We start from the raw sequence: 27602 nt of genomic DNA, 5'->3' as shown, positions 1-27602 counted from the left end.
TGTACCACACTACCTCTACAAGCTTGGACCAGACTCCTATTATGTTCCAGGCAGCTGTTCTAGGTGCTGGGGATGTAATACAGTGGAAAGAGCACTGGCCCTGAAGTCAGAGGACCTAGGTTCAAATGTCCCCTCTGATACCACCTGTGTAACCTTGGATAAGGCTAGCCCTCCCATTTTCCAAGTAGCTGAGCACCAGTGCTGCTGGTTGGGTCATAGAAGCATTCTGCTCCTTGGTACTACTTGTGGAATGCAAGATCCCTGACTGAGGATTGGGGCTCTTAGTTCACATTGAGAGTTTCAAAGTCTGAGGTTGAGAGGATGGTACTGCTGGACTCCTACGAGATAGCAGAGCGTATTGGGAAGGATACTGGCCAAGGAGAAAACCTGGGTGAAAGGTCTGGCTCTAGCTGTGACTAAGTCACAAATACAGCCAGCCAAGCCTTAGTTTCCTTCTCTGTGAAATAAGACTAAGTATATCTGTGGTATCTATCTCCCAAGGTTTCTGTGAGACTCAAAGGAGATGATGTATAGATCACTTTGGAAACTTAAAGAAAAAAAAAACTACCATCTAAACATCAATTATTCACATTATTTAGGGATCCTTCAGATTTAATGCTCTGAGGGTCTATCGTTAGAAAGTCTCCATTCACCGAAGATGACCCAAACCACCCAATAGAAGTTATATAGTAATCGAAGCACGTCACAGAGCTGGAGAAAACCTTATGGGCCATTATAGAGCCCCCTTATTTTATAGAGGAGGAAACTGAGGACAGAGAGGTCACATGACTTGCCTCAAATCCCACAGTTAGCAAGTAGCTCCAACCTCGATTCTATCTCCAAATTGTAATAAGCCACTTATTATAGAGAAGTCTCTATTCATTCAACAAGTCCTTATTAAGTCCCTACTGTGGGTCAGGTGATAGGGAGCCAAAGATAAAGCAGTCACCGACCTTAGGGAGCTCCCGTTCTATTGGGGGAAGAGACATGTATACGGAAAATTAAATACGAAATATAGAGAAGGTTTTTTCTGAGTTCTAGGCGTTAGCAGCACAGGGCTTCAGGCTAGACCCTTGTGGGAGGTGGTACTTTGAGCTAAATTCTGAAGGAAGCTGAGAATTCCACAAGGCGGAGGTGAGGAAGGGAGCACATTCCAGCCTGGGGGGGGAGGGGGACATGTGCAAAGTCATGGGGACTGGATATGGAATGTCCTGTCCTGGGAACAGCCCTTCCTGAACAAAATTGCATATTCTTCGGGAAACAGGTTTTGCTGCTTTTTCCCCAAGATCCTATCTTATCTGGTTGGGCTTCTACTTTCTACCTAGCTATCCGGGAGATAGATAGATACCTGTCTATCTCTCCAAACATGACCTCATCCAGTCATTGCTACAGTAGCAAGCAGTAGGCCTTGCATATAGTAGCTATTTTGGAAATGTTTGTTGACTTGAACTATAGAATCCAACAAGCCTTGATGCTCCTGTAGAAAAACACAGGATCTCTTAGATTCATAGCTTTGCTGGGACTGCACATGTCACACAGCTGGAAGTTCCTTTTATTTAAAATAAAAATAAATAACAAAGCAGTCACTTTGCTTCCCACCCCCACCCCCCAACTGTATTAATAAACACTGTGAAATTGTCACCCAGTTTCTTCCAAAGTTCAATGAAAATGCTTGGCTTTGGAAGCCAAGCAGAGACGACTGTACTTCCATACATAGCTTTCAAGTCTCCAATTCCTTTGATGGAGGTAACTGAATCTCAACATTCTGACCCATCCCCTCCCATGGGATGAATCAAACCTCCTGTCTTCTCAGCCCACTTCATTCCCTTCTCCTTTGTGGCAGGTTGGAACCTAGTATTAATGAAACCTCAGCCAATGTTTCAATGCCCATGAGAGCTTGTTAGCTTTACAGCCCTTTGGTCACAGATTCCACCCCCTAATTCCAGGCAGCAAGGTGGCAAACAGATCGTGCTGGTTTCAGGGATAATTACAGAAGGGAGGAGGGATGGCTTAGTGTCATCTCTTCCCCATCAGGACTTCCAGGATCTGGGGTTTCAACAGTATGGATAATGCCCTCCCTTGGCACAGATCACACCTCCTGTAGCCTTTAGTTGACGGTGTTGGAGAGTTGCTGTGGCCAAAACAATTCATCACCCACTGTGGGTGATGAATTGTTTTGGCCACAGCAACTCTCCAACACCATCAACTAAGAACTACAGGGGCCAAACAGAACAAGCCTAATCCTTCTTCTATAGGACAGCTCTTCAGATATTTAGGGTAGCTGTCTTAATCCTCCTGGGTCTTCTCTTCTTCAAGCTAAATATTCCCAGGTACTTCAGCTGATCCTTCTATGGCATGGAGTCAAGGGTATGTTGGTCCTCTAGATACTGTCCAACTCATCAATGTTACTCCCTTTCCTGGAAGCACTGACTCTCTTATGTAGCCCCAAATCACATTAGCATTTATTTTTTGGCTGGCAAACCACCCAGATAATTTCTATCAAGCTGGCAGTCCACTCAAATCTCCAGATCTTCTCTTCTGACAAACTATATAGTCTAACCTTAACTCCCCCAATTCTGTACTTGGGAAGTTGATTTTTTGAACCCAAGTGTAAGACTTTACATTGATCCATTGTGAATTCTGTCTTCTTGGATTCAATCCAATGCTCTCATCCATCAAGATTTTTTTTGCTTCCTACCTCTGTAATCCAGTGTGTTAGGTATTACTCCTAGCTATATGCCATCTGCAAATTTGATGAGCATGTCATCTATGCCTTTATTCAGGTCATGAATAAAAATGTTAAACAGCACAGGGCCAAGTCCAGATCCCTGGAGCATACCTCTGGAGACCTTCCCAGTTGACACTGAGCTATTGGCAGTATTTTTCAGTTTGGTAGGATCTGCCAGAGATCATTCTTTGCTGGCATTGCCCTCAAGGACCTAGGGTCATCCCCATGCCATGAGGCATTGAGGTAGACAACTTTAATGGAAGAAGAAACTCATCCCTACTCTTGGCAAAATTACTCAAAGCATGTGCCATATTGATGGGGTAAGTAGCATTCTTTTCCCCTATGAAAGGCAGTGAAGTTTCTGCACTGAAGTTCATGCATTCCAGGATCTTCTGATATGACAAGAACACTGAGCAATGTATTATGGTGGCACCCTCTGCTCCTTCATTTCCTCATCCCCTACTATATAACCCTCAGTGCTTAGGGATATATTTCAAATATTACTGTTTTCCCTCCAAAACCTATTGTAGCTCTCTGAGTCATGAATTTCTCTGAACCCTCCTAAGCAAGGGAGCATCCCCAGGCCTTCCACTCAATTCAAGTCACATTGGCAGTTCACCAGTTCCAAGATATGGTGGCCATTTGTAGCATTACACATTTTGGCCAACAATTTCCATCTTGAGCTCCTTGGAAACTTTGGGTGGGGTTCCATCTGGTCCTAGTCCTGGTGATTTTGCTACATCAACTTTTTCCATCAGTTGTAGACCATCCAGTATATTTGTCAGGATTTCATTTGTCTAATGTCTCCCTCAGGAAAGACCAAGGAAAAGAATTAATCCAGTTTCTTCCATTTTTTTCTTCCTTTTCAACTCCAAATTGACCTTTTTTCTCATGATCCCCAGTTTCCATGGAATCTCTAATTAGAGGCAGGTCCACAATTCGGGTGGGGTATCCAGAGCTATCCCTGGGGCACCAAATTTAGAGGGTGCAGACAGCACTTGCAGGCCTTTAGTGTGTTCACTCTGCCTGCTCCCACCCTCTCCACAGAGGCCTTCTCAATAGCAGCCTCACAGCATTGTCCCTGGGTTTCTGTATCCCACCACAAGGACCAGTGACTCCTATCACCTCCTACCACCCTACCAACCCAAACTGAGGCTGTCTTCTCACTTGTCCCCATGTGCAGATATTTTTTCTTGTGGCTCTGATATTAGTCCACCTTTTGCTTTAACAACATTTTTTGAAATGTAGTCAAGTCTTGCCCTTGGGTTCAAAAGAGCCTTGCCTTTGCAGTCTCTCACAAGGTATCTTCTATTTTCCAGTTTACACCTGAACATCCATCATTGTGAACCAAGCTATTTTCCATTTTTAGAAAGGTGCCTTCTCTCTGTGGTGACCACCACTGACTTAGCTAGTTGGTTATGGATGATCTTCTCACCACTACCACTCCCTCCCAGGCTACCTGCTATTTTTGATCCTTAGCCTGCATTCATCCTGGCCTTCCGATAAGATGTTTATAAATGGTCTCCAGGCTTCCTGTGGCTTATTTCCTTTTTTGAGCTCTTCCAATTTTTACCTAACACCCACAGTTTGTTATCTTTCCTTTTTCGAAAAGTGAGTAACCACATGATAGTTTTTGTTTGGGTTTTTTTTCCTCTCCCACAAGACTATGGAACCTAATTGTATAGTGATGACCATTCCATAGTGGGTCACACTCAAATATTTTCTATACTAGTTCCTTTTCATTCTTTGGGAACAAGACCATTCAACTTCCTCTCCCTGTGTGTTCAAGAACTAATAGTCCTAGAGAAAACAGTGTTTGTCCTGGTCTAAAACCTTACTTCCACCAAGTCTCTTAAAGAGATATCTTGTTAGGGGTGGCCAGGTGGCTCATCAAGTAAGAGCACCAGCTCCAGTGTCAGGATGACCTGGGGATCAAATCTGGCCTCAGATACTTAGCACCACACCCAGAAATAACTGGCCATGTAACCTTGAATGAGTTACTTAACCCCAATTGCTTTAAAAAAAAGAGATATCCTGTTGATCTGACTTTGGGTTACTGAAATAGTCCTTTCTGACTATCCAACAACATGCAGCACCTTCTCCAATCTCATTTACCATTTCTAGACCTTTAGGGATTTGTGCCTTCTTCCATGTGGACATAATTATAGCATGTGGAACTGGAAGAAACCTCTGACTACTAGTATCCAATAATCCATCTCCTCCTTCCAGTGCCCACTTTTCAAAGATTTCTAAGGATCATGGAAATAATGTTACATGCCTTAGCTGATATGGCAATACCATGTCTCTATGAGCCAGTAGGGATGGAAAGACCAGTACTTATATGAGTTAATGGGTAAGGGAAGGACAGATACATAGGAGGACAATGATAGGCTCAAAGATTTAGAGCCAGAAAGGAGATTTAGAAGTCTTACTCTATGTTTTTCTAATACTGCACTTTCTAGGTTCTCCATCTACCCGTCCAATCAGCATTCAGTCTCCTTTCGTGACCTCATCAGCTCCCTTAGACAGGTTCCAATTATCATCTCTCTCTAGCTGATTCCAAAGTCTCCATGTCAAGCCCTCATCTCTTCCTACGATACTAAATGCCTACGGGACATGACCACCTCGATATGCCCTAGGCATCCCAGATTCCCTGCTTCTGTTGAGGGCCCTACCATCCATCTAGTCATCCAGCTTTGCCATCTAGGAGTCATCTTCAGCTCATGCCTTTTCCTCATCCCCTGTGTCTAATTGTTAGCAGATACCTCAGTTCTAGTCTTCAGCATTTCTTCCCCAAACTGTGTTTCAATAGCTTCTGGTTCTGTCTCCCCCGCTTCCAGTCTTTCTTTTTTTTTATAGTCCATTTTCTACGCAACTGCCAACAGATGTTCCAAAGCACAGATCTAACCATGCCACTCTCCTAGTCAAAAAGCTTCAATGGATCCCAGTTGCCCATAGGATAAAATGCTGTCTCTTACTCTGTTTGGGAACATTTAGAGCCCGTCACAACCTGACTAACCCATTTTTCCAGACAGATTTAGCTCTTCTTCCATTACTATAGCCATGTGGGGCATTTCTCTCACCTCTATCCCTGTGCACAGGCTACCTCCCAAGCCTGGAAAGGAAAGGGGAAGGGAACTAACATTTATGAACAACCTGATAGGTGCCAAGTATTATGCTAAGTGCTTTGCAAACATGATCTCATTCGATCTTCATCACATCCCTGGGAGGTGGGTGCTATTATTATCCCAATTTTACAGTTGGGAAAACTGGGGTAGACAAAGGTTCAATGACTTGCCCAGGGTCACACAGTTAGTAAGTATCTGAGACCAGTTTAGAACTCTTCAGTGGTCTATCCCCTGAGCCATCTTCCTCACCTCCACCTCTCAGAATACCCTGTTGCCTTCAAGATAGCTCAGGTACTACCACCTACATAAGGGCTTTCCCAATCCCTCTCCCAAATCACTTTGAATTTATTTTATGTTGATTTATTGTTAATGCATGTTTTATCCTCTAGTAAAATGTAAGGTCTTTGTGGCCAGGGACTGAAGGGTATTTTTTTTTGTCTTTGTATTTCCAGTACTTACTATACGCAGTGTCTGGCACATAGTAGGCCCTTCAAAAATGCTTGTTGAATTCATTTTAGCTTCATCTATATATCCTCAGCTGGACTCCGACCCAGGCAGAGGAGTAGGTAGTGGTTGCTAGACTATCACTGAAAGCTGGAAGCAAGCTCTTATTTAAAGATCTCCTTTAGCGGGCCCTTTGTGATGGGAATGAGCCTTTTGTCATTTGAATAATCACTCCCTAATTGGTTTGTTTTTAGCTAACTGGTATGGTAGTAAATATAGCAGGTCTTAAAGCCAGGGTGGTGGTTTTCAGGCTATGGAATTCTTCCAAGCAGTTTCTCCCTTGGGAAGATTTGGTAAGCCACGGCTACCATGGCTGTCTCCTTTCTAGAAGGGACAGCATAGAGATGTCTCCCACAGCTGTGCTTTCCAGGCACATTGGTGTCTAATGGAGCCAAGGAAGATAGCATAGTGTAGGGGGAGGAGAGTTGATGTCAGGGGGCGTGGCTCTGAACCTCACCCCTGCTCCTTAGACTTCTATGACCTTGGGCCTTAAGTTTCTTCATCTATAAAATGAAGTAGTTGAACAAAGATGGCCTTTGAGGTCCCTTTCAATTACATGTTGATCATCAATTATCATCTGATCTATGACTAAAATGGTCTGAGAATTGGTGTCAGAGAACTTGGGTTCCAGTCTCACCTCCTCCACTTAATGCCTGTATGACCTTAAGAAAGTCACAACCTCTAGACCTCAATTTTCTTGTCTCTTTGAGATTCCTTTCAAGCTTGAATTTGGTGCTCTTAGTGCTAGATAAACCTTGAAAACTTCTCTACCCTAAGCAGACTGACCTGGTAGTGACCCTCAGGGAAAGACACTACCTGGGCAGTTGGGTCTGCTTGTCCCCCAGAAGTCCCATGTAGGTCATTTGGATATCCTCTTCCCATGGAGATCCTGAGAAAGAATAGCCAGTCTTTTCTGTCCCAGTCTACTCATCATTTCAAGTGAAAGAGTTTGAGTTTGATGGATGGTCTGAAACCTTTACAAATGGCCCAGCAAGTTCAGGCCAGGGTAAAGTGCAGAGTTAACCAATGATGGTCCTTTTCCTTTAAAACAAGGCTGCCCCACATTAGGCCCGAGCTCACACAGTAAGAGCTTTACTATCAGTACCAGACAGGATTAAAGCTTGACTCATGAGCCTTCTGACTGCTGGGGCCAGGGCCAAGTCCAAGAAGGCTGAAATTCATTTAAAGGCAGCAATTCCCCTGAGGCAGAGGTGGTGGTGAGAATCCAGAAAAGTCCATTTTAAAATCAGTTTGAAGCTCCTCCTTCCTACCTATGCCGAAGGGTTGGGAAGGGAAAAATCTGCTGCCTCTCCAGAAGCTGGGTTGGAACTGGGAAGATATTTCTGCCACTGGCAAAATGAACCCAAAACTCTGAATCCCAATTTCTGAACCACAATTTAGTCATTCAAGTAACTGGTTTCATCACTGAAGGAATGTTCAGATCATTTAAAATGAGAACTTTGGAGGAGCTCTAGAGTCTAAAGCAGTGAAAAGAGGTGCTCCTGGGCTCCATTGCTGCCTCTGATGTTTATTATCTGTGGGGCTGTAAGCAAGTCACTTCCCTTCCCTAGGCCTTAGTAAAATGAGGCGGTTAGGCCAGATGGCCTCTGAAATCCCCTCTCTATGATCCCATGAAATAAGTTTCATTTATATGCTGCTCATGTACTGGGAATGTCTGGCAACGCTGGTCAGCCCCATGATTCTTGCACTCTATTCCAAAGAAAGCAGTTGGACAGCTGCTACCTAGTGTACTAGCTTGTAACATTCCACCAGCATGAGAGAAACCTTCCTCTATGATACCGACCCCCACCCCAGCACTATAAATGGACAGCATTACATGGGTGTGCAATAGGCTAGATCTTAATGAAATATTAAATGGTCATACTGTACTAGTGGTAATGCTGAGAAAGAGAACTCACTTATTGAATGAACAATCTTAGCGCTTAATTCATTCATTCATTCATTCAATGAATGTTTGTTAAGTAACTACTCTGAACCAAAGGTTTGAAGGAGAGAATGATATAGATAGAAATAACAGCTCACATTTGTATAAACTTTCAAGCTTATAAAAACACTTTCTTCATCACAGCCCGTAGAGGAAGGTAAAACAGTTTTAAGGATCATATAATCACCAGATTTAGAGCTAGAAAGGAAGAGGGGGTGGAGAATCTTTGAGAGCCTTTAGGTCAACCTCTTCCTCTTACAGATAAGGAAACTGAGCCTGAGAGATATCTAGTGACTTGCCATAGGATCATACAAGTCATAAATAATGGAGCCTGACTTTTCACCCAGATCTTCTGACTCAGGGAAATGGCATGCATAGAGTATTAAAGCTAGGACTTCAGGCAAAGTCTCTTCTTTCCACTGTGGTCTCTGCCTTCAAGGGGGTTTATAGTCTATTTGGAGTAAATCAGGCATGTGGGAGATAAGACTTACACAAGCAACCCTAGAAAAGCTGAGTACAACATACAAGACTCCACCCTACTACTAACTGTGATTTGGGGCAAGTCACTTCCTGATTCATGGTAAAATGCCTCTGGAGTCCTCAAAATTCTGTGCCACTCTCTGGTACTTCTCTAACTGTGGGGTGGGGGATACAGGGAAAATGAGAAGGACTTCATGGAGGATTGGCACCAAGATGGGAAACAGGAAGCAGAAGACCAGGACCTTGTGGAGATACTCCCAGGAGTCCTTACTTTATGAGTCTTGGGTCCACTGAGATGCCTGGTTTTATGCTGTTGGTCACTGCTGGTTGTCTATGGCCATCCATGAACTTTTACCATTACTCTCTTGGACTACATGCTTGGATGACTCAAGCATCCCCCAGTCTGACTCAGTCCTCTAAGTAAACACTGCCAGCAATTTCACATCTTTGCTTCTGTATTTGGGTATTTCTTTCCTAGTCATGTGGCAAAGGTGAAGGGAAACAGGCATGAGGCTCACCATCAAGGAAAGTAACAATTATCTTTCATGCAGAAAAAATCCATCCCCAGGGTCCCTTAATCATAATTCTCTTGTTCACTCAAATAACTAAGAAAGTTAAAGATACTCCTTTGCCGTTCTCTAACAAGCCAGAGCTACAAAGTATCTGAGCAAAAAAAAAATTATTTTTCTTTCTTCATTGCAAGACTTACCATGCATGAGAAAGTAGGAGCATATACCCTTGTATGGTTCACAGTAGCCATGGAAACACCTTAGACTCTGGATGTTTGGGGAGAATAGATATCTATCGGTAATTTGGCTGATAATGCCAGCATTATTGCTTCAGAATGCCTGATTAGCCATTTCCAAGAGATTGCTATCTTGCTAAATAAAATACGTACCACATCAGCTCATTCCTGGAATTATCAATCTCATTCAGTAAGTCCTACCTCCATGCCCTAACTAGACCAGTTGAGAGACCATGGTCAGGTCCCATTGGTTCTCCAGTGGAGATAAGCTAAGCCTTCACTGACTGCCCATAGGGAGAGAGCTGGTGTGGAGCATATCAAAGATCCACCACAGGCAGGAGTTGTCATTCTGTTACATGACCTCAATCCATAGCCACTCTGCATAGGTAGGTTGGCAGGTAGACAAAACTGACCATGAACCACCACCTCCATTCTTCCCCCTGCTCACTCAGGCTTGTTGCTACCATCCCTTTCTCTAGCTCACTCTTAACCAAATGAAACTTCTAGGTTTATCTCATCCCTTTCAAGCTAAGCTCCCTCTGGGCTGCCGAAGTGGGAACTGGTTCCTAGTTAGTTAATCTGATCAACTATTCTATGCTGGTGTGCCCATTGAAAAGGAGTAGAACTCTTTCTTCTTCCAGGTAATAATCATAGCTCCCATTTCCTTGGCACTTTAGAGGCCTCAGTTTCCTCCTCAGTTTAATGAGGGGTTTGGAATAAATGATTCCTAAGGGCCAATTCAGTTCAGACATTCTGGGTTCCTTTATGTCCTTTCTCTCATTTGACCCTCCCGACAATGATGTGTGGGGACCTTTGGGAGACAACACCCTTTCCATCTCCCATCCCACTCCCTTGATGTCTGACCCAAAGGGTTTGGGAGCACATAACAGTATGGCAGGCTGATGGAGCGACACTGGGAGACCTGCTGGCCTTACGTTACAGGACCACTGTGTAGGCAGACAACTGCCTCAGTCTTTGTTGGAACTGTCCCACTTCATGGGTTTGAGATGTGAATTTGTTGGGCAACTGGATAAGAACTTTCAGGCGGAGGGGTGGAGCTAACCAAGCTTGGCATTGCAACAAAGCAGGCAAAAACAAGATTGCCTCTATTAACATCTATGGAGAATCCTTTGCCTCCTACCCTACTCCACCCAGTTTCATGGCACTGCTACCACCAGGAAAGTTCTATGTTTAACTGGGATTTACTATTCACTCAGAAAATTTCTGTTCACATCTCAGGGATTAGCATAGAATGTCAGAGCTGGAAGGGACCTTGAAGATCATCTGAGCTGTATCCTTCCTTTTAAAGTGGCATCTTACTGAGCCCTAAAGTAGGGGAAGGGACTTTTATTAGACACATAGTCAGAGTAGCAGAGCCAGAATTCGAAACCAGGTCTTTTGGCTCAAAAGCCCATATTCTTTCTACTCTTCCTCTTCATGTTGCATGTTTTCTTTCTGTTGTTGGATGAGTGATTGATTAGTGAGCCCAAGCTCTGTGCCCAGCCCAGAGGGTCATATGCCACCAGTGATAAAGGAGAGGGGAAAAAGTACACTCTTGTCCCATAAGAACTTTTAATTATGTTAGGGAGACAAGAACACACAGAGGCCAACTAGAGAACAAGCCTCATGTATAAGCATTGCACAGGCCTCAAAGGATCACCAAAGGAAGGGACCTTTCAAGAGCCTCTGGTTCAAACCCCCCCCCCCCATTTTACAGATGGCAAAACTGAAGCACAGGAAGGCAGGCCTTGACAAAGGGGTCATTCAAGTAGTAAAGAGCAAAACCATGATTTACACTCAGGTCCTCTGGCTGGAAATCAGTATACCACACTACCTCACCTTAAAAATATATATGTGTGCATGTGTTACATACATATATGTATTTAAATATATACACATACATATATACATGCATGTGTATATATACATGTTTTTATAAAACTCTTTGAAAATAAGATTGCCCTCAAAGGCAAATATAGATTGCTTTTGTAGATTGTAGGCAATTGTGAAATCTAAGATCATAGATCCTGCCCCAACTCTTTGTATATCCAAATCCAGGATGTATCCCAGTTTGTCTTCCTTACCGTACTATTGTCCAGTCCCTCCTGGACTGACTCCAACTCTTATCGCCCACAAACTATTTCTGAGACCTACTCGAGCCAGCACCTAATCACGGCAGGAGCTTTGGACTCGGGGCCCAGAGACCTTTCTTCCCATTCTTCTTCAGCCTCTGCCTAGCTCTCCAACCTTGGCCAAGTCACTCCTCCTTTTTGGGCCTTAGTTTCCTCAGGTGTCCAGTGGATCCAACAAATAACATGAGATATCATGCAATAGTCATGAAATGATCAGGATCTATCATTGTCATTATTACTACTAACACAAGTTCCCTTTAAGAACTCCAACAGAAAGCACAGTGTGGAAATATTCATTGAAGATGTAGAACCCTCATGAGTTCATCTGTGTACATGTTGTTTGACAGCAGGGGCGATTTCATTGTTATCTTTGTGTTCACAGTATATGGTAGGCATTTGTCAAATAGTGCTGAATTAAATCAATCAATAAGCATCTATTAAACACTCACTATGTACCTGAGCATTGTGAGGGACCCAAAAGATACTGTAGATATCTGGGCCCCCCAGGCCTTCCAGTCTAGTTGCATCAGAACATTTTTAGGTAATACATAGGCATGTGTTTACCATGGGGGACATTCCTATTAGGGGAGAGAAAACAGCTTGAAAAGAAGAAACTTAGTAAAGGGGGTTTAATTGGCTGCTGCAGGGCTGTTGCAATTACCTGACTTATTTTCTTAATTAGATTATTAAGCCTTAAACATCATCAATGTGTTTTTCCCCAAAAAATAAAGGTATTTGCTGTGTTAAAAGCAACCCATGTCTGAGGATGAATGTGAAAATGAATGAATCAAAGGCAAGGATGATGAAATTGTCTTTGGCCCTAGGTGAAAGGGCACCTCTGTATGTGACATTCATAACAAGTGAAGTGCAGGTACCTATAACATTTTTTTCCCTTTTCTCTCCTCTAAATGCAGACCACATTTCCTGTGACTCCATCACTCGCGACTAGCCCCACCATGGCTTTCAGTCCTTATCTAAGTCATGTTTCTCCTGGGATGGGCTTGGTTCCTGCAGAGCTTTTACCAAATGCTCCTGTGCTGATGTCTGGAAATCCACCTGTCACAGTACCAGGAGGCACTGCTGGTCAGAAATTGATGCGTACAGATAAACTGGAGGTATTTTTATAGAAAGAAACCTTTTAATGTTAAAGGATATGTTACCTTTTATGGAAAGCACACTACCTTCAGAACTCAATACTTTGAAAGTCTCCTATACAAAGGTTAAAAAAAGTCACGGCAGTGGACCACTGCTAAAGTCACCTTCAGACTATTAGAGTTGGAACATATTTTAAATTTTAGTTCCAGGGGTGGCTAGGTGGCACAGTGAATAGAGCACTGGCCCTGGAGTCAGGAGGACCTGAGTTCGAATCCAGCCTCAGACACTTAACACAAAAACTAGCCGTGTGACCCTGGGCAAGTCTCTTAACCCCAATTGCCCTACCTTCCCCCCTCCAAAAAACAAAACCTAAATTTTAGTTCCAATGATAAAAATCCCATTAGAGAAAACTTCCCTCTTCCCAAGATCTTGGATACATTAAAGTATAGAAGATCACTTTGCCTTAGACCTGCTTTCCTGATATACATGGTGATTGATAATGAATCTCTCTCCATGGAATATAGGCCACCTCAAATGTGGGTATGTTCCCTGTCTCTGGGCACTAACATTACAACAGATTTCTACTGTGTCTGTAAGTGACCCTCAGATTCAAACTAGAACTTGAGTACTTGTCAACCATATAACCCTCTTTAAACATGTAGCTAGCCCTTTCTGAAGACAGAATCACTCTGGCTAAGCCTTGTGATAAATTGAATGAAGCCTTTGACCCAACATAAGGCCAATACCCTGGAGATCCTCCCATAATCTCTTAGGAAGGGAAATCCAAATGAAATGTCCACCTGCACTTGCCCTGATTGAAGCCCCACTGTTATCCCTTATGTATCATTAGCCCTCACTTCAAAGCAAGAGGCTGTTGATTCTTTACCAAGATGGCCCTATTGGCGACCTCTTAAGAACACACTGTGGTCTCATAATGAAAGTTAATCGGACACCATGTCATGGAAAGCAGTCATGGTTCACAGGTCTGTTGTGAAAAACCAGTAGTGCATTGATGTGAGATAAAAACTCATCGGAGCCCTTAGGAAAATAGCTACTGTGTGCAAACATTACAAGCTTTTGGTCCCCACCGCAGATTAAATGCAGGCCTCAAGACAATGCATGTTCAACAAATAAGGTTGGGGGAGATTGGCATGTTAATTTTCTCTTCTTTTTTATAGGAACTAAAAGTCTGTGTCTGTCCACACTTCTTAAGTAACTTCTTTTTATGCTGTTGCCCACTTGCAACTCTGTATAGAAGTGTGTCGCCCATCCCATTATTCTGAGTTGCCTTGATACAAGAGGGCCAAAAGGATGTGTGCATGTGTCAGAAATCTTCCTTGTGCTTTTTCTTTAAGGTTTGCCGAGAATTTCAACGTGGAAACTGTACCCGAGGTGAGAATGATTGCCGGTATGCCCACCCTGTTGATATTGCCATGATAGATACAAATGAGAACACCGTTACCGTGTGCATGGATTACATCAAAGGCCGCTGCTCTCGGGAGAAATGCAAGTACTTTCATCCCCCTGCACACCTGCAAGCCAAAATCAAGGCAGCTCAACACCAGGCTAACCAGACAGCTGCAGCTGCAATGGTAAGGCGGGGCCCATTGTCCCTGGACGTTTGCTTTTTTTAAAAGAAGGTAATAAGCACATTCATTATCCCATAATATAGAATAATCAAAAGGATTGAACAGAATGGTCAGGAGTCCCAACCTGGTGCCCACTGTCTACACCTCATTCCCTTTAGTCCTGCTCCCTGTCTCCCTTCTTGTGATTGCTGGAAGGAGGAGTTTGCCAAAGGTATCCCAGTACCACAGGTGGCAATGATGTGTTCTCTGGCCTCAGTGCTATGCCATTTGGTGGTGTGGGCCTTTCCCACCATGGTGACAACAGCAATCATCAAAATAATACTATTATGGACACCCCCTGATCCAGTCTTCTTAGAAACAGAAGCCCACTGAAGACCAGCCCCAAACAAGAGCGCCATGTACCCTACAGGGGACTTTTATTGTCTCTGTGAGGCCTCTGTGAGGCCAAGAGGGCTAAAGCAATGGTCCTGAATTCTGAAGAGGGCACCAGCCTTCCTTACCCTTTGGAGTCTCTCAGGGCCAGATTATTATTAGGATGACAGAAGAGAATGCAGTTGAAATTCTAGGGTAATGGGCATTTTTGTTTGTTTGTTTATTTAAGCAGTGGGCCCTTTCCCGCCATGCACAAGTCAGGTGGCCTTCTCTTCGTGGAAAGATTGATGCCAGGTCCTTTTGGGGAGCTAGAAGATACTCATTGTATTCCTTGCGTCGTATAGCGGCCCTGGTACCCCAGCTTGGAAAAACTCGTTTAGCGGCCCTGGTACCTCAGCTTGGAACGGAACTTGTTTTGTTTTGGGTTGATTTGGAAACTACTAAACTACTACTCAGTGCTACTTGATCCTCCAATCAAACTAACGCATGTTTTATTCATGCGACTGGGTCCCCAACAACTAATCAACCCTATTTCTGTGCCCATCAGCTAGTCATTCTAAAACATTTATGGATTTTGTGTTGCGGAATTCCCCAGCTATGGGAAAGAGTTTACATTATTCATTAACTTTTTGAGATCTTTTAGCCCTGGAGGAAAAGGGAGCAAAAGGAAGCCTGCTGTCCAGCGGGAATCCTCTCAGGCATGTCGGTATGAGGCTCTGGGAAAAAAAAAATCGAAAAATTTTTTCAAAAAACAAAAAACCCATGAACCCAGAAAAAAAATGTTTCTAACTCAGGAAAGCTGAAAAAAAATATTCAGGAAGCAGTTTCCTTAAACCCCTTGCTGTTTGTCTTACCTCTAAAGGCAGCTTCGACATCCTGAGCAAAAGAGGTGTCTGGTTGTTTTTATCTTTTAAAAAAAATTTAAGTACTTAAAAAAATACACACCAATCTTTGTGTCATTCTGCAAGTGTGTTGAACCTCCTTGTACCAAATTACAGATCGACTTATGGAAAACTCATTGGTATCCAACCACACTTCTTTTCACTTCTAAGCTGCTTGAGAGGGGCTGAATGCCAAACAGAGTTAGCATGGGGCATTTACCAGAGTGAATGCCCCATGCCATGCATGCTTAGCCTTTGAAAAGCCATATTGTATGATGCCTTCGTGGTTTTCCCTCTCCCTCGCCCCTGAGACTGCATGGTCCATCTTACTGCTGTGTTTTCATGCCACCCAGCCTTCACTCCTTGGCCCTGGGCTTTTCCTTGCCTGTTAATTAGGACTCCAGCAGCTGTCCACCCCCAGAGGGACCCCAGTGAGGTGGCCTTCGACCTGGGGCTCCCTTTTCTTGCCCTGCATGTCACTGTCTGGAAAGACCTTACCATTTGTCCTCTGCAAGGGGGCTGCCCGACTTCGCGGGGAATGCTTCGGACCTCCAGAAAACGGCCTGCTCTGCCGAGAAAGTTTGCATTTCACCAATTGTGTGAATACTGAGCTCAAAGTCAGAAATCCACATGATTGATTTCAGGGCAGTTTCATCATCACAGAGGTTTGGTGGTGTGTTGTGTGCAATATGGGTGGTGAGTGTGTTTGGGGAGGGAGAGATTTTTTTTCTTTTTTTAGTTAGTTTGTTTTCAGATAGCAATAGCCTTTGCAACTCCTAATACATGACCACAACAACCCTGTGAAGTGGAGAGTCCAAGTATGATTTCCTCCCATTTTATAGATAAGGAGTCTGAGTTTCAGAGGGGTTAAGTGATTTGCCCACAATCGCTCGCCAAAGTGTTCTGGCTCTGAGGCCATTGCTCTTTCTGTGACCATAACAGAAAGACGGAATAAATTCTTGACATTGGTGTCTGCTAAAGATTTAGAATGTCAGTCCCTTGAGGGTCAAAACTATTTCATTCTGGCACAAAGGAGATGCTTAATAGATGTTTGTTGATTGACTTCCGCTCCCAGATGGTATTCTCCACATGACATCATTCCTACAGTGCTGGCCCTGGAGTCAGAAAGACCTGGGCTCAAATTCTGCCTTAGGTGCTTCATAAGCATGTGACCCTGAGCAAGTCATTTCCCCTCTATGAACCTCAACTTTCTCATCTATAAAATGGGGATGATATATCTAGGTCTTACCTCTCAAGTTCATTATGACTCTCAAACAAGATAACGAATGTCAAGCGTTTGTAAACCTTAAGAAATGTGAGCTATGGGGTGGCTAGATGGCGCAGTGAATAGAGCACCAGCCCTGGAGTCAGGAGGACCTGAGTTCAAATCCAGCCTCAGACACTTAACACTTACTAGCTGTGTGACCTTAGACAAGTCACTTAATCTCAATTGCCCTTCCAAAAAGCAAAAAAAAAAAAAAAGAAATGTAAGCTATTCTAAAGCTGATGCTAATGACTAGCAAATAAAAAGCATCTTATGAGTGTTATCCTTAGGGTTGGTGATTTCCTCACATTGGAAACTTCCACTACAAATGCAGATTACAAATCAGCAGCCTATGACTTAGAAAATAAGTCCCAGGGAATCGCCTTACTCTTTTTGCTGGCAGTATGATAATGGATTTTAAATGGTTTATACCAGTCTTAGAAGCAAAGACCTGAGAGATTTGAAAGAGGAGCAGGTGCAGAAGAAAATGGCCTCGGCTGTTAAGATACAGAAATGGTGAAATAGCCAGAACAACTTGGAACATCCCATCAGAACCATTGAGGAGCCTTTGAAAAGATGCATCTTTTGATTTTATTAAGAATTCGGCATCTTAAACATTGCCATAACTAATGAAGTATTCCCTTGGGTAGGTTCGACCACAGAGCTTAAGTGACTTACTCAGGACCACATGGCTAGCAAGTGGCAGAGATTGGAACACAGGCCAAACACCATATCCACTCTGCTGCCCTGCCTCAAACATAAATAATAATAACTCTTAGTTATACTTTAAAGTTTCCAAAGCACTTTCCTCATAATAACCCCTGGGAGGGGGAGAATATAAGTGTGGTTATGATTCTCCATTTCCAAAATAATACATGATATGGGAGGGGCAGAATGACCTGAGGGAAAAGGCTCTGGGCCACTGTTTCATAGCCTCCCTCCAATGCCACCTGAAAATCAATGGGTCCCTCCTACTTCCCTCCCCTCTCTCACACCTTATCAGCCACACGAGAGTCTCCCAGGGCTAAATGGTGAGTGGACAGCAGGCTCAATGCCCTGTGAATTTTGTCCTCCCAAGGAAGTTACAACTGGCTGGGCATTCTCCCAAGAAGCCTTCAGTCTGTAAGGTTTTCATAGGTATTTCCAAGTGTGAATTAAAACTGAGCTAAAGAGGGTCAGAGGCAGTGGCTGCAAGTTCACAATGTCCCAAGCAACAGGAAAAGCATGGGAATGAAACAAAGATCCATAACACACTTGGATAATACCGGCCAGCACAGGAGTTACTGAGGCCTTGGCTCACAGAATCCTTCGGGGGTAGGGAGTAGACAGAATCCTTGCTGCACCTTATCCATGAACTTATCAAATGACTTGCCCAGGATCCTGTGGCTAGTTGGTGACCATGCTGGGCCTAGAACCTGGATCTCTCCTAAGTCAAGTGACCTCTGTCAAGCCTCTCTTTTGTTAGGGTTTTTTGGTTTTTTTCTGCAGCTCTCTGACTTGAGTGGGTAGATGGCTTTTCAATGGGGAAAGGGGAAAGAAGAGTGTTAAATTCACTTTCAAAAATAGTTGAAGAAAGAAGACTCTTTTTACCTAGGGTTCAATTATTATTGTCCAATTGTCAATTATTGGAGTCCGATCTTGGAGTCAGTCAGTGAGGTCCAATTATTTTTGTCAATTGTATTGTCGTACAGTGTGGATTTTCAATGTCATTTGTGGGATCAGAGATTTCAACTTGAAAGGGACCTTAACGGTTATGTGGTCCTGTCTCTCTCTTTTATAGGTGGTTAGGGTGAGACTAATAGCTAGAGTAGTGAAGTCAATTGCCCAAACTCATAGAGGTGACAGAGGCAGGATTGATAATAATAGCTAGCATTTAGATAGTACCTACTATGTGCAAAGTGCTCTTCAAATATTATCTCATTTGAGCCTTACAACAGCTCTGGGAGATAGGTGTTATTAATAACCCCATTTTACAGTTGAGGAAACCAAGGCAAACAGAGGTTAAGTTTCTTGCCCAAGGTCACACAACCAATAAATGTCTGAGGCCAAATTTGAACACAGGTCTTCCTGATTCCAGGTCCAGCTTTATCCATTACACCACACTGAAGACAAGAGAAAGCCCCGAAAAGGGGAAAGGGCATACGGTGCAGTGGCAAAATTACAGGACTGGGAAATTGGCAGTCTGTATCCTTGGGCTGCCTCTATCACTATTTCTCTGTGTGACCTTGGGCCAGTCACTTCCCTGTTCTGTAGCTCAGTTTCCTCCTATGTAAAATGGGGGTCAATGGTCTCTGATGTCCCTGCCAGTCCTAATATTCCCATGGCTCTATGGGTCTTTTGGTTTATATGGTTTGTGAAATAGAATCTCATCAAATCCAAGTGAATATTGAGGACTGGGGCCTCTGCTGATCATATCCAGTTTGGAGATTAGGCAAACCCTTCGCTTCTCACTCCTGCTCTCTCCCTTTTGCTGATTTCCTTCTCACTGCCTTGCCTTTTATCCATTTCTCTGTTCCTAGCACTATTGGCTAAGGGTGAATAGGGAGAGTAAAAAGGGGAAAAGATTCTCTAAAAACATTTCTTCTGAGTAGCCCTAATAAATGGTTGCCCAAAATGCAAAAAGCTTGAAACTAGATGCTAAAAATCAGGTTGGGGAAATAGCTCTGGATTTCATCTACATATTATAATCTCTGCCCCCTCCCCAATCATGGGTAATCAAGAATGGACTGTAATATACATAAATAAAATTACAAATTAAAAAGTATGAAAGGGAACCTGGATGACATCTATTCCAATCTCCTACCTGGTGATGGACTTCCCTCTCGCTCATCCCTGTAGAGTGATCATCTGCTTCCATAGTTCCAGTGATCCTGAGGAAGAGGTGGCCCTTCTCTTTTCCAAGGCCAACTCTTCCACTTGGGCATTTGTGCACATCCCTTCTCATCTTCCCTAGGAGCTTGGCCCCACAATGATTCCTTCTTATTTACTCATCTTCAGCCTCTCTTTTATCCACTGACTCCTTCGCTACCACCGGCAGATTGCCCACCCTAACCCCAGAATTTGAAAAATCTCCAAAACTTTCCACAAGCCTGGCTCACCTCAGGCTAGCATCCTACATCTTTTCTTCCCAGTGTCCTCCTCTGGGAAATGAGGAGAATGGACTAGATGGCCTCCTAGGTTCTTTCCCGTTGGAGCTTTATGGCCCTATCATGCTAAAAGAAGGATCTATTAGAATTCTCTAAGTTCTCCCATACTATATTTGTTCCTCCATTTTTTCAGCCCCTTGAAGCCTGGCATCTAGCCTCACCCCTTGACTGAAACTGTTCCTTCCAAGGTCACTAACTGTGAAATCCAATGGTTCTTAGCTGCTGAATCTAATGGCCTCTTCTCAGTCCTCATTCTACTTTTCAGCAGTTTTTAACAGTTAAACACCTGGAGAGGTAAAAAATCCTCTCCTCTCTTGCCTTCTGTGATACTGTTCTCTCTTGGTTCTCCTACCCAGCTGACTGTTGCACCTCAGTCTTCTTTGCTGGACCATCATTTTTCTCCCTACTGACCGCTAAGGCTCTTTGCTAGGACCTTTTCTCTTATCTGCCGCTCTTAGTCTCTCAGCAGCCACCATGGCTTTAGTTATCATCTCTAGGCCAATGATTCCCAAATCTATATATCTAGCCCTAATATCTCTTGAAATCCCATCCCACAACACCAATAGCCTACTGAAAGACTATCTCCATTTAGATGGCCAATTAACATGCCAAACTCAACATGTTCAAAATGAAACCCATTGTGTCTCCCCTGAACCTTGCCCCTCCTCTAAATGGCCCTATTTCTGTCAGGCACATGCCATCCTTCCATTTACCCAGCTTCACAGTCTTGGAATCATCCTTGATTCTTCCCTCTCCTTCCTCTCTCCCCGGCCCCCATATCAAGCTCTTGCCAAGTCTTGTTAATGCTGCCATCACAACGTGTCTCACGTATATCCCCTCTTCTTCATTCCCAGAGCTACTACCCTAGTTCGGGTCCTCAGCACCTCTCAGGTAGACTATTTCAATAGACTTCTAATTGGTCTCCCTGCTTCCATTCTCTCCCTCTCTCCAATTTGCCCTCCATATAGCTACCAAACTGATATTCCTAAAATACACATCTGACCATATTATTTCCCTTCTCAAAAATCTTGGATGATTTCTAGAATAAAATACAAACATCCTCATTCTGGCCCTGAGAGCCCTCCACAGTCTGCGTCCCACTCATACTTCCAGGCTTCTTTCATATTACTACATTCTCTGTACCTTCCAAAATGGCCGACTGGCTGTTCCCAATATGCACAATTCTGGCTCCTGCCGCCATACCTTGTCTGGAATGCTGTCCTTCCTCACTTCAACCTCTTCCAATCTCTAACTCCATTTAAGGCTACCCTGAAGTGCCTCCTGAAATCATTTCCCATTTATTTTGTACATATTTGGTAGTGACTTCTCTGTCTACAGCTTGCTTCCAGCCAGTAGAATGTAAGCTTCTTGGGGGCAGGGACTATTATTTTTGTCTTTGCGTGCCTCACTGTTGTGCCTGCCACATAACAAATGCTTAGTAAACATTTGTTCAATTCAGTTGCATTAGAGACCCCACTGTATGAGCTAGTTTTTTCCTCCCCTTGTGGGGCAAAGCCATTATTGAAGCTTCTCTTCTGAGCCCTTCTTACCTCACTGTAGCTTCTGCCCTTGCTCCTGAAGTGCTCTAGCCCCTGAGAGCCAAACAGGACAGTCAGGACCCCCCCCCTTTCTGAAACATTTGAAGAATCAACATGCCTTCCCTCCTGGAATCTTCTCAGTTCTGCTTGTTGTTCAAAACCCTTTCTTGAAGGGTATCATTCACTAATGATTCTGTCTTTCTTTTTCCTCCCATTCTTAGAGGCCACAGGACAAATTGTATGGTTTGTTTTTTCAATCATTGAGTTTTTTTAATCCAGATATGTGATTTCTTTGATGTAGGCAACTCCCACTACTCATACAGACTGGCTGCAACTTCAAGCCTTAGAGAGTTACCTGGAAGCACTGAAAGGTTAAATTACTTGGCCAGGGTCACACAGCTGGGGAGTCCTCTAACAGCTATTCCACACTGCATCAAATGATTTTCACAGTAAATACATTTTAGTCTTTTCTAAGAAACTGAATCCACAAAGGACCAGAATACTTCCATCCCCTCATTCTGAACCAGTCCAATATTATATAATATTAGAGTACCAACCATCAATCACTTTCTTATGGAACCAATGGGTGGAGGGCCCTGAAGGCCAGGCTCAGGCTATAGTCTCCAAAGCCTTAATGAGACAGGATTACAGTTATGTTTTAGGAAGATCAGTCTGGCAGCATGGGCTTCAGGAAGACCTGTTGGGAAGCTTCAGAGGTATTTGGGGCTTAACCTAAGGTGATAGCCATAGAAACATTAAGATGGGTGTGGATTCCAGAGACATTTCTAAGGAAGAATGTGAGAGAATGGTGGTAATCAATTAGATGGAGAAGAGGGAAGAATTCAACCTAGCCCCAAGTTTTCTCACTCCAGGGACTAGGCTTTAGAGTGAAAAAAGAGAAAGGAGAGGAGAAACGAAACTTCCCTAAGTGCCTCTCCTGGTACTCCATCATCTCAGCCAGGTAAAAGGCTACCTTTAACTGACACTGTTAACCACTGTGGTTGGTAGGTTTCATCTCAAGTCAAAGGTTTCCACTACATAAGAGCCGACCTTTATTGCTTTTGAATGGGACAATGAGAAGCTATTGAAATTAGGGTGGTTCCTAGAGTACAGAATGCTGAGTTTAAACCTCTCCCCTCACTTATAACTGATAGGTAACTATCAAGTTTAAATAACAAACCAAAGCCCTCTGGGAACTTACTGGGGCAAATTGTATACATCCTCCTACCTATGTGTCATTGCTAAGGGAGCATTGTGTATGGTGAACAGAGCTCTGGGCTCTGACTAGATGTGTCTCTAGGTAAGTCACCTGACCTCTCTAAGCTTCAGTTTCCTCACCTATAAAATGGAGTTACTAATAGCACCTACCTCACACTACAGTTGTGAGTCTGGGATGAGTTAATGTCCACAAAGTGCTTTGTAAACCTTAAAATGCTATAGAAATTTCAATTATTATTATTCTGCATGGTAACCGCGAAAAAAAAGGAGCATTGTCTCTTTGCTTACATATTAGTACAGAAATACACTGCAGATAGAGGAGTGCAACCAGAAGTCTTTGTTGCTTCTACCAACTCTCTGTTCCCCTCCAACCACACCAGTGTTTGCTGTATTTGATTTCATGGAAATTACAACATCAGACTGAAAAGCTGGCATCTTTTGCCACTTATGTATACTGACTCTGCCTTGCATACACACAGCCTGCATGTTGACTTTGACTAAACACTTCAACCAAGGCAAGGATCTCTGTTTTTGGCTCCATCCATACCTTGTGCTACCCTTCTCTTAACAGTCATTTGCCCCAGTTCCCTGAGATGTTGGTTCCCAAAATGCCCTTTGCCTGTGACTGCCTTTGGTTGGATCCTGCCCCAATGGAGTCCCTCCTTTTCTCTTTGCCCCATGGGTCAAATTGAAAAGCTACCTTTCTAGTATTTTGGCTTTCTGAGACCAGCTCTGCATCCCTGACAAACCCGCCCCCAGAAAACCTGTTCCCTCCCCCTTTTTTTTGCCTTGCTCATTGCTTCTCTGTCCTTTTGGCTAAGATCAAGTGGTGATAAGTGTAGTCAATATTATTGTCTTGCAAGTGAGTACGTTTGCAGGTGATTCATGGGCCAGACTTTGCATTGCTGGTGCATGCTTTGTTCAGTGATGTTTTTGTTTTTCACTTTTCTCTGGCCCTCTTTGATGTTCTTCCATCTCTCTCCCTTCTATAGGCCCTGCCACCTGGTGCCCTCCAACCTTTACCAAAGAGGCCAGCACTTGAAAAGAACAACGGTGCCACCACAGTCTTCAACCCAAGTGTTTTCCACTACCAACAGGCTCTAGCTAACATGCAGCTGCAGCAACCAACATTTATCCCAACAGGTAAGGTGATGTTCCCTAACTGGCCCGACCTTAGTAGCCCAGCAAGCTGCAAGTAGTAAGAGAGCTTTAGATTGCTACTGTTGTTTTTAAAGGCTTTTGGCTAAAGACTGCATATGAATGTCACTGAGAGAACTTTGAGCAAAAGTAGTATGGGGAGCTATGATGTGTCCGAAAAGGAACCCTATTTCTTTCCCAGAATTCTTGATAAGTAGCAATTTATGTCAAACTGGAAAAGTGGCAAAACTTTTCTGATTGTTTTGCTTCATATCTCTCTTTTCGTATAGTTCATTTGGTTAAATCTCAAATTAATTTCTGGACTCTTGGGTAGTATTATTTATGAATGTATGACTGTCTATACATTTACACATGACTTTAGGGGCAGTGTGACATAGTGCTCTGGTATCAAGCTCAAAGAGAAAAAGATCCCTGCAGGCCTCATATTGATTTAGAAACCCACCAATTAACATTATCTATGTTGTGTTAGATTTCTATTTATTTTGTTAAACATTTCCCATTTTCATCCAGAAGTTTCACAGACTTCTTTTGAGTCTGACACATCTGGTGTAGTGGATTGGGGTTGGGTTTGGAGTCAGGAACAACTGGAATCAGATCCCACCTCTGTCACTTACTAGCTGTGTGATACTGGTTATGTCACTTTACTTCTGTGGTTTCAGGGATGGGAAGTGACTTACCCAAGGCTCCACAACCAGGAAGTGAGGAAGTTGTTACATATCTAGGTCTCGCTGACTGTAATTCCAGAGATCTTTCCACTGAACCACAAATAACAGTCTAAGCTTACAGCAATGTTGCTTATAGCCCCAAAGATCCATGATTACTTTGTATTTTATGGTTCCTGTTATTTTTCTTATCAAATATTAGGAACCCAAAGCAGGCTTTTCCAACATGGCCATCCAACTCCATTTCATGAACCTCTGATAATAGAAAACATTTCCAGACTCAAAATGGGCTAGCAGAACAGATGGAATATCTCTCTTACTTAGGCCAAAACTATTACAGGCTTTAGCCCCCAAACTCTTCTCCATCTTGGAAAAGATAGATTGAATGACAGTGGTTAATACTTCATAGAGCCAGGGAGGCAGCTAGGTGGCGCAGTGAGTAAAGCACTGGCCCCAGAGTCAGGAGGACCTGAGTTCGGTTCCGGCCTCAGACACTTAGCACCCACACCCACACACACACACACACACACACACACACACACACACACACATAAAACTAGCCGTGTAACCTTGGGCAAGTTACTTAATCCCAATTGCCCTCCAAAAAGACAAAAAAAAATACTTCATAGAGCCCTAGAATGTCAAAGCCATTTGGGGACAAGAGACCTCTGTAAGATGGAAGTCACCAGCCAGAAAATCGATGCTCCTTCCTTTTAAAATTTAACCATAAAATCTTCCTTGCTTATCTCAGCTTCTGTCCTATTATAGGATCATCCCCTCAGAGTTGAAAAGTGAGGCACTGGAACCTCAAAGCAAAAATCCCAGAAAGGGTCCCCCTCCCCTTTATTAAGAGCAAAATAAACATGTGTTGAGCAGAGATGGTCCCCTCCCCTTCAGGGGCTTTGAGCCAAATGTTAGTAGCCTGTCTCTGTCCTAAAAGGAATGAAGAAAAGTTTTTCAAAGGTAAAGTCACAGAAACATTATCATCCTAGCCCCATTTCACATTTTGAAAACAATCTGTACATTATACAAAAATGGAAACATCTCTTCCTCCTCGAACAAAGCACTTAGAATGGATCAGCTGAATAGGAATTGTGGCAGACAAGTTTAACAACTAGAAAAAAATCAAGAACTATTTCCTGCCCAAGAATCCAAGAATTATTTTGACTATGTGTGCATGTGTGTGTGTGTAGATATGTATATGAGTACACATGCATGTGGGAGTGCTTGCTCTCAAAGCAAAGAATTTAAAAGTCATCAATATTGCCGAGTACTTTTTTTTTTGCATGTGCTTGAATTGAATGCTGCAAAGACAGTAGCTGCTTTTTTTTTAGTTAAAGTCAATTCTAACACGAGAGCTCACTAATGAAATATCCCTTTTTGTTCATCTTTCCACGCTTCACTGCATGGTGTAAAGGGTCAGTACTGTGCATGGCACCCACTGCAAGTGTTGGTAGGTTTTTCTTTCTATACCAATTATAAACTTTTCCTGATCTGAATAGAAATTGCCTGTTTTAGTGTTGCCTGGGAGAGCTGGGTGGCTGAGTGGTGTGGCTGGGTCTCCTCTGTCTATTCAAGGCCTGAAGTGGTTCCTGTGCCCTTCCATTTCTGTGCAATTTGACGGAATGAAAATCAAGCCCTAAGTGACTGATAGCATGCCACTTTTGCCCAAAGATTAAATAGCCAGGGGAGGAGTATGCATGTCACCATTGTATCAATGATTTGGAAATGTGAAATAATAATAATCTACAAATGAATAGCTAAGGCTGGGCAGCTAAACTGAACGCACCAACAGATATAACCACATGATTTCAGCATTCAGTATTCAGGCATGAAAATGATAATGAAGGTAGCAATGCTGTAGAATGCTATATTCAGTGTGCCTCCCTCTCACCAACAGCACCCACCCCACCCCCATTGGATCCAGCTCTTTCTTAAGAATCCCTGTTACTCTGATTTTATACCAATCTGCATGCCATATACAGCAGTTGGGCTCAATAGTCAGTTCAGAAATGTTTTGTTAGGCTAGAAATAGACAAGTCCCCCTCAAAATAAAATCACAGCCCCCAAAAGCAGCTACCCTGGAGCCAGTGGCCACCATGGTATTTTCCTACCCCCTTCTTGCTCTTTCCTCCCTCCTCCAACTCTCTCAGCCCCAAAGGGAATTCTCAGAAGCTAGACAGTACACCTTCTACCCGCCATGGAAAGCAAGAATAGAATAGGTCTGTGGACAGGCCACTTAGCCCAGCTGTTAGGGCAAAGTAGTTTCCGTGTGGGCTTCCTGACAGCCCATGAAGGGATAATGGACCAAGTCATAGCTACAAAGCCAGAAAGGGAGCCATAGGCAAACACACCCAGAATAGCAGTAACAGCTGCCACCACAGCATGGTTTGAGCCCTCTGGCTACTGTGTTTGGTCAGGGGTGAGGGGTAGGGAGGGGTGCTTCATTTCTTCCAGGCATTGCTAATTCCTTTTGCTACTAGGTAAAGTGTTCTGTGCACTTTAGATTAGAAGCCCAGACCTCTGAGCATTTGTAAAGTGTGTCTGTACCTTTTACATTTTTTGGTTGTTTGTTGTCCCATCTAGAAAGTTCCCCCACACTTTATACCTTAAGTGCTCTGCACTGGAATGCAATGTGCATGTTTCAGTGAGGCTGCTGCCTACCTAACTGCTGCATTCTCAAGGTGAAATCCCCAAATGGGGATGTTTTTAGGGTCCCTTAGTAGAAGAGAGAGTTCCAGGATTTCCAGGAACAACCATTAGAGACACATATTTGGCTTCTGTGAAATAGGCCAGTTTGATATCCCCACCCCCGCCTTGTTCACTTCCATGGTTGAATCACACATCTTGCTGAGTTTCCTAGCTGGAACCTAGATAAATCATCAGATTCACATTCTTGCCAGTCACAGGTAACCACCAGGTCATTTCCCCAAATGAGTTAAACCCTGGAAAAAAAAGGAAGACCTTTCTATAGCCAGGAGAGACAACACATTGAAAGGGATGTTGTTGCAGCTGGT

The 27602-nt window shown here is 43.4% G+C and overlaps 1 protein-coding gene across 16 annotated transcripts in view; it reads left to right on the top strand.

Annotated features, from left to right (window-relative positions):
• MBNL3 (muscleblind like splicing regulator 3) overlaps positions 1 to 27602 on the top strand; it is a 163643-nt gene that overhangs the window by 122793 nt on the left and 13248 nt on the right. For 13 of the 16 annotated variants that reach the window (XM_069074085.1, XM_069074092.1, XM_069074093.1 and 10 more), the window contains 5 exons: positions 12577 to 12777; positions 14113 to 14349; positions 14948 to 15106; positions 23758 to 23908; positions 26003 to 26038. In XM_069074085.1, coding sequence (XP_068930186.1) covers positions 12577 to 12777; positions 14113 to 14349; positions 14948 to 15106; positions 23758 to 23908; positions 26003 to 26038 — 784 coding nt within the window. The remainder of the gene's footprint in view (positions 1 to 12576; positions 12778 to 14112; positions 14350 to 14947; positions 15107 to 23757; positions 23909 to 26002; positions 26039 to 27602) is intronic. The other 3 variants (XM_069074095.1, XM_069074094.1, XM_069074097.1) reach the window with 3 other exon arrangements.

Source organism: Petaurus breviceps, unplaced genomic scaffold, assembly GCF_028583685.1.
Source record: "Petaurus breviceps papuanus isolate PSGF00001 unplaced genomic scaffold, PetGlider_PUasm1.0 90881, whole genome shotgun sequence".
NCBI lineage: Eukaryota > Metazoa > Chordata > Mammalia > Diprotodontia > Petauridae > Petaurus > Petaurus breviceps.
The sequence above is the reverse complement of the archived record's forward strand: the minus strand, read 5'-3'. Positions and strand labels throughout refer to the sequence as shown.